This window comes from Nicotiana sylvestris, chromosome 5 (genome assembly GCF_000393655.2).
Source record: "Nicotiana sylvestris chromosome 5, ASM39365v2, whole genome shotgun sequence".
NCBI lineage: Eukaryota > Viridiplantae > Streptophyta > Magnoliopsida > Solanales > Solanaceae > Nicotiana > Nicotiana sylvestris.
In genome coordinates this window covers 131,377,993-131,391,398 of record NC_091061.1, presented here as the reverse complement: position 1 = coordinate 131,391,398, position 13,406 = coordinate 131,377,993, and the positions used below count along the sequence as shown (strand labels likewise).

The 13,406-nt window shown below is 36.2% G+C and overlaps 1 protein-coding gene across 1 annotated transcript; it reads left to right on the top strand.

Moving 5' to 3' along the window:
- Positions 1–559: 559 nt before the first annotated feature.
- On the top strand, positions 560–4,508 carry LOC104218199 (protein SOSEKI 2). Its single transcript, XM_009768633.2, has 5 exons — positions 560–868; positions 970–1,039; positions 1,979–2,091; positions 2,335–3,127; positions 4,136–4,508. The coding sequence occupies exons 1-5, from the start codon at positions 664–666 to the stop codon at positions 4,257–4,259; spliced, it is 1,305 nt and encodes a 434-aa protein (XP_009766935.1). The 5' UTR covers positions 560–663; the 3' UTR covers positions 4,260–4,508.
- The last annotated feature ends 8,898 nt before the right edge of the window (positions 4,509–13,406 follow it).

Here is a 13,406-nt window from a genome sequence, read left to right as displayed (position 1 = left end):
TTTTATCAAGTAAAATAGATGTCCAAATATAATTTCAACTTCCAAAAATTATATTTCATCTTATCTTCCAAAATTCTTTTTTTCAAATTTTAACGAGATCTATGTCCAAATACTAGTTGATAATATGTATTCTCTTTGTTTAGGTTATGTGACAATATCTTTTTATTAATTTTTATTTTTAGAAATTACATTGGCAACGGCATGCCTTTACTACTATAGAAATGTCATAACATTTTTAAAATCACAAATTATAAAAATAATTTAAATATCTATACTTATAAAAAACTAAATTTATTTTACCTTAAAGGTCCTTTAAAATTTTAAATATTTTATCCTTTTACGATAAATTCACTTTTTTCTTCCGATTTGACCGAAGGTTTACCCAATTTAAAAACCGGTAAAAGTCAAAAGAGAAGGAGAATTAAAAAGGTGATCAACTTAACACCTAATTCCCTCTCCATAGGATCTCAAGGCATAGTAGCAGCAGCAGTAGACTCAGTAAAAAAAAATACAGTGAATTTCTATTGCTTATATGCAGTGATGGAGGAGTAGGCCTTGTATTTTCCTTTGTCTCAATCTCCCATTCTCCATTAACTACTCTGGCATAGCTTTTCTACTTTTTAAGGACAAAGACAAAGCAAAATATAGAGAAAAAGAAAGAAAATGGAGGTTGGGAATGGAAGAAGAATATGCAGAGAGAATAGCCCAGAAAGAGAAAGAGGGAAATCACAAAGCAGCAGAAGATCAGTGATCAGACCAAGTTTCAGAAAGGTTCAAGTTGTGTATTACTTATCAAGAAATGGGCAACTTGAACATCCTCATTACATGGAAGTCACTCATCTTGCTCATCAACAACTTCGCTTGAAAGGTCACTATATATTTCTTCCGTTCATTTATTTTTGTCTTTCTTGATTTATTGGTGTTATATTCGCTGTGAAATAAATGGAATGGAATGCAAATTTTGCACAGATGTGATTGATAGGCTTACCATCTTGAGAGGTAGAGGCCTGCCTTCACTCTATTCTTGGTCTTGCAAAAGGTAAATGCCCTTTCTTCATCTACACTTCCTGTTTTTTCTCCTCGTTTAACGAATGCTGAGCTCCATATAGATTTAGTTGAAACTTTGAAAAAGAAGTTCTTAAAATTGTTTTGAAAAATTATTTTTAGAAGTTAAAGTTATGTTTGTACATGTATTTAATTTGAAAAAAGAAAATTTAAAGTTTCGTGAGAGGGAAAAAAATCACCCAAAACTGCCTAACCCAATTTTTGTGAACTCAATTTTTTTTTTCTTTCAAAAATTAGGTATATTCCTTGAACAAATAATATTTCATTTTTTTTAAAAAAAGAGATAGCCAAAATCTATGGCCAAATGGGACCTAAAAATCTTTAACACAGTGATGGATGAAATTACCAAATGTGAAAAAGGGAAGAGTTCATGCATATTAGAAGAAAAAATATCATATTTGAAATTTATGCCAAATTAAAATATTGAACTGAGCTTAGTTCAAAATATAAAATATTAAATGAATAGAAGATTAATGAGATTATCTTTCTTTTCTTCTTTTGTGCTTACATTTTTAGCTTAGAATGAAGATGGTTATGTAGGTCATAAGGTATTTGTAGAGAAAATCTGAGGTGAGTTTATAGAAATAGATTCGTGCTTAAGTAAATGAAAATTGATAGCTGATAATTAATTAGCATGATGTAACAAATAAGAGTTACTCTTATCACCCTACTAATTTTTAGTATTTGTCCGTTTCTTTATTTTTTTACACTATTTTTTACTGTGGTTATTTAAGTGGGCGATTGGACATAAGAAATGTAAAATTCCAAGAAAAAGTGAAAAGAAATTTCTAGTGAAAGCTGTGTTTGGACATAATTCTTATGGCCAAACACTGATTTAGGAAAGAAGTGATTTTTTTTTTTTTTATGTCCAAACAGGCTCTAAATACTGCTAAGATGGTAATTAACTTTGTAGGAGTTACAAGAATGGCTATGTGTGGAATGACTTGGCTGAAAATGATTTCATCTGCCCTTCTGAAGGCGCTGAGTATGTTCTCAAAGGTTCTGAGATTATTGAAGGTTCCACAGGTAATTACTCCCCACTCCCTTATCTTCAATCAAATTATTTTTTACGAAAAAAACATGAATCAAAATTCCACTCCTGATTTTATCAATAATTTATTGGACAGTTTCAGAAATTCATGTAATTTTTTAACCCTATGTTATTGTATACATGTCCAAAAATTGTTACTATAGTATATAAGTAAGTGAATTTCATGAAACTTTTTCCTTTTTTTTTGGTTTTATTCTAAAAACGAATTTGTCGTTCAGAAAAATTTCAGCAACTTCAGTCCCCACAACTGAGAAACACTTGCCAACAAATTCAAGAGTCAAACTTCCTGCCAAAACGCAAATCAGTAGGTTCAAAACGACATACAGAGGCAGAAATTGTTCAGAACAACGTTCATTACCTAGACGAAAATATTGAAGAAGAATATGAAGAGAAATCAAGTTACAGTACTAGCTCCACCACACCCAATTCCACATGCTCTAGAGGCGTTTGCACTGATGATCAAAACGAGTTAATCCAACCAATTACTCGGAAAAATCCTACCGACTTAACTCACACCAACTCGTTATCTCCTCCTTCAGCAATATCCTCTTCACTTTCAGACAAGCCCATTAATAATGAAATTACCAACACGTCCAAGCGGTTCGAAGATGGTGACCCGGTTGCCTCCGAGTCATTACTGAGTAGAAACTCGGTCCTCTTTCAACTCATCTCCTGCGGAGGCTCAGTGTCGTTTAGGGGAAAGACTGAGCCAACAATTGTGAAGCAACCTCCGCCGTCGCCACCGTGCACGGTGGTGGTGGCTAGGAAGAGTAGCAGCAGTAGTAGTGCTAGTTTTCATAAAGGGGTTTTGTGTAAAGTGGCGGCGAAGAATTTAGAGATGAATGAGGTGGAAGAGATCAAGTACATGTCGGAGAATCCACGATTTGGGAATTTGCAGTCGGAGGAGAAGGAATATTTCAGTGGGAGCATTGTTGAATCAATGACGATGGAGGAACGAACAGCTCAAGTTGGACCACACTTGAAGAAATCATCTTCCTATAACGAAGAAAGGTATTTTCTAAAAATTACTTTTTATTCTTTGCAAGTCTTACCCTCCCTCGCAACTTTCTAAATTTACAAATAATTTAATTTAAATTTTATTATATCTTAATAAGAATTTTTTTAGTAATACAAATATTATGGAATAATTAAAATCACCCGTTTCAAAAGAAAAATTCTCCATAATAACATATACTATATTATGGTATAGGTAAATATCACAAATTTTATAAGTCTATATTTTCTTCTTAATTTTCGTACATATTCAAATTTAAGTACGTAAAATTAAATGATGAGTACTATTTAATAAGGGCCCGTTTGGCCTTTTTTTTTTTTTTTTTACTTTTTTCAGAATCACTGTTAGACCACGAAAATTCAAAATCCAACTTAAAGTTGAATTCCGGAATTTGAAAAATTCCAAAGCTAATATGACTCCAACTCACTCAAAAACATTCAAAAATAATTTTAATTTGTAGTCATATCCAAACACAACTCCAAAGTTTAAATACCATTTTCAACATGAAAATGAATTTTACTTTTTTCCGAAATTCACAATTCTTATGTCCAAACACCCACTAAATGTAAGGTTATACTACTCCATCTGTTCCAGTTTATGTGAACCTATTTTCTTTTTGGTCCGTTCCAAAAAAAATGAACCCTTTCTAAATTTGGGAACAATTTAGCTTAAAGTTACAACTCTATCCTTAATGAAAAACTTTTATAACCACACAAATACTCTAGGTTCCATTTGGACTTGTTTAGGATCACAAATTTCAAAAGTCTTCATTTTTTCTTAAACTCCGTGCTCAGTTTACTGAATAGTTTGCAAAAACTTTTTACTACAATGCTACTTTAAAAGTTTTTAAAAAGGTTACCTTTTACAATTCAGTAAAGATAACAGTAAACAAGCTTCTGAGGCTTTTAATATTTGGGTGACAAAGTGTATACTTTAATTTGAAGTTAATGTTGGTTAAGTGTATAGCATATAAATTGACGTGACTTTGCTTTATAACTGGGCAGGAGCTCAAAGGCAGGACTGAGAGTAGTCGCAGAAGCAGAAGATGAGGAATTGAAGAAGGAAAAGGCTGTAAAAGGAAAATGCATTCCAAGGAAAAAGTCTTCCTCTAAACAGTCCAGAAAATGACCTTTCTTCTGTTTTATTCAGCAATTTAAAAGCTGTTCTTGGTGGGGTTTAACTAGAAACTTCAATTCATAGTATGTAGTAGTGTTTTTAATTAAACTTTTCCCTCCTCAACCCCCGGCCCCTTTCTTTCCCCTTTCAGTAGAGATGCAAAAAAATAGTTAGATTTATTAGATGTTGTTGAACTCTTCAAAGTTCAAACCCATACGATTTTACTGGTTAGCTCGGGCATCTATAAAACCAATTTCTGCACTAGCATCTTTGCACTCAAATAACCATATTGTATTGGGGAAAATCAAGTTAACATTTGGAATTAATTATGTGCTGACATGTCAAGACACGTGGATCAATGGAAGAATGACAGCTGGCAAAGAGTATTCAAAGAGCCGCGAGCCTTAACAGGCACGGGCAAAGATTCAAGAAAACAAGAGGAACGGTTACTCGAATCTCTTGATGATTTGAGAGACATCGGAGGAATGAACCTAGTTAGCAAAAAGTACCAATACGTATTATCTGTAATTAATGAGCATAAATGATGGGAAACGTTATAGAATCTTCACGAAACAGTTACGATTGACAATTATAACGCTACATTAATGCCATTAATTACTCATAATGGCTCTATTATGAGAGGAAAGAAACGTAGTACTTAGAAATAGCTATAAAAGAAGAGAAATAACATTTGTATTGGGACACGGATTATTATTGGAATACACTGATTTACCTTGCTTTATTTTACTTACTCGACTACATTTCAATTCAAATCTTCTTTTTTATTACATTATTGTTTCTTATTTGATTATCAGTAACCCGAGTTCTTCTAAAATTAAGTTTTGACCAAAATTTTTATTTTCTAGTTAAACAAATTGATTTTGTTGCTAGGAATATGATAATCTTTTACTTGCTAAATCGACTCTTTTGTCAAAATAATCATGTCGAATGTCAACGACAACAACCAACAAAATTTACAATATCAAGAAAATCAGCAACATCAGGAGAATCAACAAGATGAAGGAACTCCAGTTCCATCGCAACGAAACTCTCCTCGACAATCCCGAGAGGGGACTCCTGACGGATCTGAATCAAATACGAATGAGCAGTTTGAAAATAATCAAGCAATTGATGAAGCTTTGAAAAAAATTAATCGCCCAACAAGTCAGTAATGCTCTTCAGGTTTTTGCTAACCAACTGCCACGTGCTACATCACCAACACCAACTCCAAACAATAACACCGTGAAAAATTCTCACTCAGGACTCGTTAACTCGTGCAGTGGAGGAACTCCTAGCGAATCTCGTGATGGAGGATCAGGTAACCCAGTCAATTCTGATTACAAAATTTAGTACTAACTTTACAGAAACAGCTAAATGAGCAGAGCGATCGCATATAGCAGATACCTGGAGTGCCGCCTGTAATCAAAGGAATAGATATGGACAAATATTCTCAACAACCTTGGAAATCAAGTATCGCTCATTTACCAATTCCAAAGAAATTCAAGATGCCCGATATTCTGAAATATGATGGAACAACTGATCCACGGGATCATGTAACCGAATTTACAACCGGTATAAAGGGCAATGACTTGACCAAGCAAGAAATTGAATCAGTATTGATCAAAAAATTCGGAGAAACGCTCACGAATGGAGCATAACATGGTACTCTCTTTTACCTGAAAATTCTACAGATTCTTTTGCTGAGCTTGCAGATTCGTTTATCAAAGCACACTCGGGAGCTCAAAAAGTTGAAAAAGAATGGAGGACATTTTCAAAATAAAACAAGGAGATACGGAGCTGCTTAGAGAATTCGTAGACAGATTCCAGCGTAGGAGGATGATGTTGCCACGTGTACCTGATAACTGGGCGGCTATGGACTTTGCCAGTAATCTAAATGAAAAAAGCTCAGAAGCCACGAGGAGACTCAAGGAAAGTTTACGAGAATTTCCAGTAACAACTTGGAATGATGTTTATAATAGATACAACACAAAGCTGCGGATAGAGGAAGATACTATCATTCAGTCTCGCAAAGATGAAAGGGTGAGTTCAAGACGAGTTGAAACTGAAAAAAGGTCAGGTAAAAATAGGTATGAGCCTTACATGGGACCAGCAGGATGGGACTCGCGTTCAAAACAGGAAAACCCAAGGTATGATCATAGATCATAGATCGGAAAAGAACGAAACACGCGAGATGCACGAGATGATGACAGAAGCTCGAAGACAAAGATCGGTGGTTACAGTTTAAATGTTAGCACATCCGAGTTGGTGGCTATTTCAAGGAGCATGGGAGACAAGGTACGGTGGCCGAAGGAAATGAGAGTTTCACAACGATCACGGTCACAAAACGGCGGATTGTAGATTGTTGCAAGGTGAAGTAGAACATTTATTAAAACAAGGGTATTTAACTGAATTGTTTAGTGAAAAGAGAAAGCAAGCATATATAAAGAATAGGCAGGAGCCACCAAAACCTCATTTACCAAAAAAAAAACAGTTAATGTCATAAGTGGAGAAGAGAAGATCAATGGCGTAACATACACAGCAGCAAAGAAAGTGTCAAAAATTACAGTTACCCACGGGAAGCGAGTTCGACAGGTTCTGGAAGAAGATAGTATTACATTTGATGATGCAGATGCAGATGGCGTGCTAACCTCGCATAATGATGCATTGGTAATATCTTTACTTGTACATGATACTAATATAAAATAAGTTTTGATTGATCCAGGTAGTTCCGTGAATATCATTCTGTTAAGAGTGGTAAACGAGACGCAAGCCGATGATAAGCTGATACCCAAGGCACACACCTTGTCTGGTTTTGACAATTCGAGCGTCATAACAAAATGGGAGATAATACTCACCACATTCGCAGAAGGAATAGTCAAAGATACCAAATTTCAGGTAGTAGAAATGGATATGACTTACAATATGATTCTCGGCAGACCATGGATTCACGAAATGGACGTTGCTCCATCTACCTTACATCAAGTTATCAAGTTTCCATCACAATGGGGAATACGGCAAATCCATAGTGACCAACAAGCTTCATGAAGCATTAATTCCGTGGCAGATTCAAACGCAAAAAGTGACAAAAAATAGCAATCACAGAATTCAGTTGAGGACGCAGTAACACGAACCTCAACTGAAGATGGGCAAACTGATGTAGACTTGAGACCCGATACTATTCAAGAACCAGAAGAAAATGAAAATATCAAAACAACGATCGCGGAACTGGAAGCTGTAGTACTATTTGTACATTAGTCGGACAGAAAAGTCTACATTGGAACCAACCTCAGCCCAAAGATGAAACGTAAGTTGATTGAATTTTTAAAGGCTAACGCAGATTGTTTTGCTTGGTCCCATTCAGATATGACAGGTATACCACCGGAGGTAATTACCTGCAAATTAAATGAAGATCCATCATACACACATGTCAAAGAGAAGAAAAGGAAGCAAGGCTCCTTCAAGAATCAAGTGATTCAAGATGAGGTGCAAAAACTTTTAAAAATCGGGTATATCCGCGAGGTAAAGTATCCAGATTGGTTGGCTAACACTGTAGTAGTACCCAAAAAGAATGGTAAGTGGCAAGTTTGTGTAGATTATACTGATCTAAATAAAGCTTGACCTAAAGATTATTTTCCATTACCTCACATAGATCAACTAATTGATGTTACTGCAGGGCATGAATTATTAAGTTTTTAGATGCCTATTCAGGATATAATCAGATCAAAATGGATCCTCTAGATGAACAAAAAACTTCCTTTATCATAGACAGGGGGACTTACTGTTACAAAGTTATGCCGTTCGGATTAAAGAATGTTGGGGCCCCATACCAAAGGCTAGTGACCAAAATATTTCAAGAACATCTAGGAAAAACCATGGAAGTGTATATAGATGATATGTTGGTCAAATAACAACAAGCAGGGGATCATATTCAACATTTGACTGATACATTTCAGATTCTTTGCAAATTTAACATGAAGTTTAATCCTGAAAAATGTGCATTTGGCGTGTCATCAGGTAAGTTCTTGGGATTTCTTGTTTCTAATCATGGCATTGAAGTAAATCCCGCGCATATTAAAGCTATTAAAGAAATTCCGGATATACTCACGAGCAAAAAAGAAGTACAATTGACATGAAGGATAGCAGCCTTAGGAAGGTTTATTCCAAGCCATCAGAAAAGTGCTTCAAATTCTTTTCAGCGTTAAAAAAGCAAAATCAATTTGAATGGTCTGAAGAATGTCAACAAACGCTTAAAAATTTAAAGGCGTACCTGTCAAATCCACCATTGCTAGCCAAACCAAAAGATGGGGAGAAATTACTTATCTACCTCGCAATTTCAGAAGTAGCGGTAAGTGCCGTATTAGTTCGAGAAGACCAAGGTAAACAATCTCCGATTCATTATGTTAGCAAATCTTTGCTAGATGCTGAGACTCGATACTCTCATTTAGAGAAACTTGCATTAGCTTTAATTGTGGTATCTAGAAAATTAAGACCTTATTTCCAATGTCATCCTATCTCTGTGGTAACCGCCTACCCCTTACGTAATATCTTGCATAAGCAAGAGTTATCAGGTAGATTAGCCAAGTGGGCTATAGAACTAAGCGAATATGACATTACATATCGACCTAGAACTGCAATAAAATCACAAGTTTTAGCAGATTTTGTGGCAGATTTTAGCCAAGGAATACAATTGGAAGGAGAGAAAGAACTACAGGTATTTAACGGGTCTAATCCATGTACTTGGACCTTATTTACTGACGGTTCATCAAATGTAAAAGGAGCAGGTCTAGACATTGTCCTGGTACCACCTGCGGGTGAAACCATACGACAAGCCATAAAATGTCATCCAATCACTAATAATAAGGCAGAATATGAAGATGTGATTGTAGGTTTAGAATTGGAACGAGAGCTCGGAATAGAGCAGGTCATAATCAAAAGTGATTCGCAACTCGTAGTTAACCAAATGCAGGGGACTTATACGGCTAGAGAGTCAAGGATGCAACAATACCTGGAAAAGGCACGGAATTTAGTTAAACAATTACAAACTTGGAAAATCACGCAGATACCAAGGGAAGAAAATTTTGAGGCAGACGCTCTAGCTAATCTTGCATCCACTGCAGAAGTAACAAATGAAGAAAATGCTTCTGTGATACATTTGTTTCATTCAGTGCTTGATCAAGACAAAAATGAGGTAAATTACAATAATCTGACTTGGGATTGGAGAAACGAGATTGTCAATTTTTTGCAGTATGGAATACTACCTGAATAAAAGAAAAAGGCTCGAGCACTTCGCCAAAAAGTTGTTCGTTACTGTTTAAATCAAGGCAATTTATATCGAAAAATGTTCGGTGGGCCTCTAGCAAGATGTCTCGGACCTTCTCAAACGGAATATGTGATGAAAGAAATACACAAGGGACATTGTGGAAATCACGCCGGAGGAAGATCTTTAGTAAAAACCATAATTAGAGCTAGCTATTACTGGCCAAAAATGGAAGAAGAGGCGAAAAGTTTTATGGCAAAATGTGACAAGTGCCAAAGATATGGCAACACTATGCATCGACCAGCTGAATTGTTACATCCAGTTATAGTACCATGGCCTTTTATGAAGTGGGGGATGGATATCGTAGGTCCACTACCACAAGCCAAAGGTAAGGTAAGATTTTTGTTAGTACTCACTGACTATTTTACTAAGTGGGTAGAAGCAGGAGCCTTCAAACAGGTACGAGAAAAAGAGGTCAGAGATTTCATCTGGCGAAACATCATATGCCGATTTGGGATGCCAAAGGAGATCGTATGTGATAACGGCCTGCAATTCATAGGTGCACAAATCATAGAATTCTTCCAAAGTTGGTAAATTAAAAGAATTACCTCGACACATTACCATCCGGTGGGTAATGGACAAGCTGAATCAACAAATAAAATCATTATCAAAAACTTGAAAAAAAGACTAAAAGAATCAAAGGGCAATTGGCCAGAGGTATTACCTGGAGTCTTGTGGGCTTACCGAACAACAACAAAAACAAGTACTGGAGAAACACTGTTTTCACTTGTATACGGAGCTGAAGCCTTAATTCCAGTCGAAACAGGATAGCCTAGTACGAGATATACTCAAGCTACCGAAAAGTCGAATGAAGAAGAGATGCGGGTAAACCTGGATTTACTTGAAGAAAGGAGGGAAACTGCATTAATAAGGATGGCAACGCAAAAACAAGTTATTGAGCAGTATTACAATCGGAAAGCTCATCTCAGATACTTCAAGATTGGGGACTACGTACTCAAGAAAGTTTTCCAATCCACGAGGGCAGCTAATGCAGAAAAGTTAAGTCCAAATTGGGAAGGGCCATACAAGATTCATGGTATCGCATGAAAAGGTGCATACAAGCTTGAAACATTGGATGGCAAGATTCTACCTTCACATTGGAATGATGTCCATTTGAAGAAATACTACTTCTAAGGGAAGGAAATACCAACGGTCAGGTATCCCCACTCATGATTTTTATTTTTGAAGTGTTAAAATTTTACTAAAGATTTTAGAAGATAGGCAAAAAGCTAGCCCACACTAAATGATGAATTACGACCCGAAAGACACGAGGAAAGAACATAATTTCTGGTCTAGGGTTACAACTATTCTGATGGAAATATAATGGGTTAAGCAGTCTTCATCTAAAATTGTACCTCCGAGTCCCGTATGTTTTTCCTTTTCAGGAAAAGAACCGCATGGAAGGAATAGTCAAGTGCTCGAGATTTCATACTTCAAAGCTTAAACACTTGGGGACTATATAATATACATATGATATATGTATAAGGAAGGCAAAGAAGGCAGAAACAATTAACTTTCAAGTCAAACCTAAAGTCACGAGCCAAAAAATGCAAGTCTGATCCAAAAAACCTATGATGAATACACTCGTGGATACAAATCTCAAACTCCTACAGAGGTTTAGGTTAAAGGCAGTATTTAGCCATGGGTCATAAAGAAACCCTTGGATATTTAGCCATGGGTCATAAAGAAACCCTTGGATATTTTTGGTTTTCACATCTGTTATAAAGAAAATAGTTACGGAAAAGTTATATAAGATAATACATATAAGATGTTATTTAAACCTGACAAAGTTTGAATGAAAACTTTATCAAAGTTATTCCAAGAAACATGTGTGTTCTTATTTCTCATTTCGTATGTTTACACCATTATGAAGTTGAGACGTCTTCTTCAATAAGTGTCGTATATAAAAGGGTCCTCTTTTATAATTTATGTTTGATTCAAAAATCCATGAAATTAACTAAGCATTTCTAAAAATGCAAAAAGTTAAAAGGGTAAAACAAAAACCCGCACATTGAAATTAAATAGAAGCAAGACCCTGAACTTATAGAGAAAGAAGAGAAGGGTAAATCATTAAAAGAGTATAACAGAAACTCAAGTCGAAGGTATTATAAGTTGAAACAAAAACTTTATAATATTTAGTTAAAACTAAGTGTAAACTTAGTCCTAACTTAATTGTCATTACAAAATCCCCGAAAAGACCTAGGGATATGTTGTTACCAAAAACATTACCCCCAAATGGGACCAGAAGTAAAACCACCAAACATTCCACCAACAAGAAAAAAAAGAGTCAAACTTCACAAATAAACTTTCACTGTGGAGTAGGTTATGAAGAAGAATTCAAGACGGCATCATCAGCAACAGAAGGCTCGATTTGGTCAGAGTGAGCTGGGACATCCACCGCACCAGGATTACCTTCAACATTCTCGGGAGTATCAGCCATGGGTGAAGAGAAACTTTGGCTTTGCTGAGTTGTTTCAATGGTTTCTTTAATCTTTGCTAACTCAGCATCCAAGTTAAAACCTTATTGGCTAACCTCCATAAGGGTATCATGGCGCGTGTTCAAAATGGCCCAACTTACTTCAACAACAGCTTTGTCCTCATGAGCCTCATAGTCTCTTTCCCAATGATCAATTTCACTCTTGAGCTCCTCCCTCTCAGCCAAAGCAGCATCGTAAGAAGATTGTAAAGGGGCAACTGAACTCTCCAAAAACTTGACCTTATTAGAAGACACTCGGAGATCTTTTTGGGTCTTGGTGAATGTTTGAACAAGCTCACTAACATAAATCTCTTTCTCATTCAACAAGGCCTTCATACCTCTGATCTCTTCAGTGGCTTTGGAGAGCTGTTCAGCAAAAGATGACGCGAGGAGGTTTTTATCTTTGCCCGTCTGGTTGGAAGAAGTTTTCTCAACTCTTAGCTGCTGCTCTAAGGTATATTTGTTTTCTTCTAAAACTTTCATCTCAAGCTGAAAACTTTCATACTGCTCTTTCCAATTATCTGCCTTAATCTAGTAATCATGCATCAATTGCTCTGCATGGGAAATCCTTTTCATCATCTCCGTACCGATGAGAATGATCTACAAAAAAAAGGATAAGAATCTTAGCAAAAGGAAAATGGAATAGAACATGAAAAGAAGTCAATACCTTCAATGATGATTGCACGATGTCATTCATCCAAGTCAAAGAACTATGACTTTCTAGCTTGCACTTTTCAACTAGACCAATCAAGGGTTTCAACCATACGTCAACTTGGCCTGACTTCTTCAGAAGAATACCATCGGCAGGAACCTTAATGGTAATTTGCTTCATCACTCTACTTCCACTTGAAGAACCAACTTCAGTTCGAGAAATATTAGTAGCGGGGACTGTAGAGGAAGTCATAATGGCTTGAAGCGAAGCAGAAACAATAGCAGTAAAAGTAGGCAAAGAGCATTCCACTGGGACAGATACGGGGAAAAGGCATAAGGTACTTCATCAGACACCAAATCAAAGCCTTTACTATCAAAACCACGTGAAAAAGTTTTTCATCAGAGTCACGAGCTGTCATGAGAGTATCTTCATCAGAACTCACTAAAGTGGCTTCAACAGGATCGGTCATGGGAACAGAACGGGGAGGAGTAACTTCATTATCCGAAATGACGCGTCTTCTAGCCCGCGACCTTTTAACCAAAGAACTTCCATCTCATTCATCCTCCTCTTCAGAATCCTGGGATTTGTCAGCTTTCCTTTTCGATGAAGAACTCAAGATTATCTCCTGAGCTCTTGCCAAAGAAAGTCTAGAAGCTGCAATCGACTCAGCACTTACACCACGAATAGGAAACCCTGATAAAAAGAAGGGTTAAA

Coding starts and splice junctions, on each gene's coding strand:
- LOC104218199 (XM_009768633.2), top strand. CDS start 664: ATGGAGGTTGGGAATGGAAGAAGAATATGCAGAGAGAATAGCCCAGAA. Junction 1,040..1,978: donor TATTCTTGGTCTTGCAAAAG/GTAAATGCCCTT, acceptor TTAACTTTGTAG/GAGTTACAAGAATGGCTATG. Junction 2,092..2,334: donor GATTATTGAAGGTTCCACAG/GTAATTACTCCC, acceptor TTTGTCGTTCAG/AAAAATTTCAGCAACTTCAG.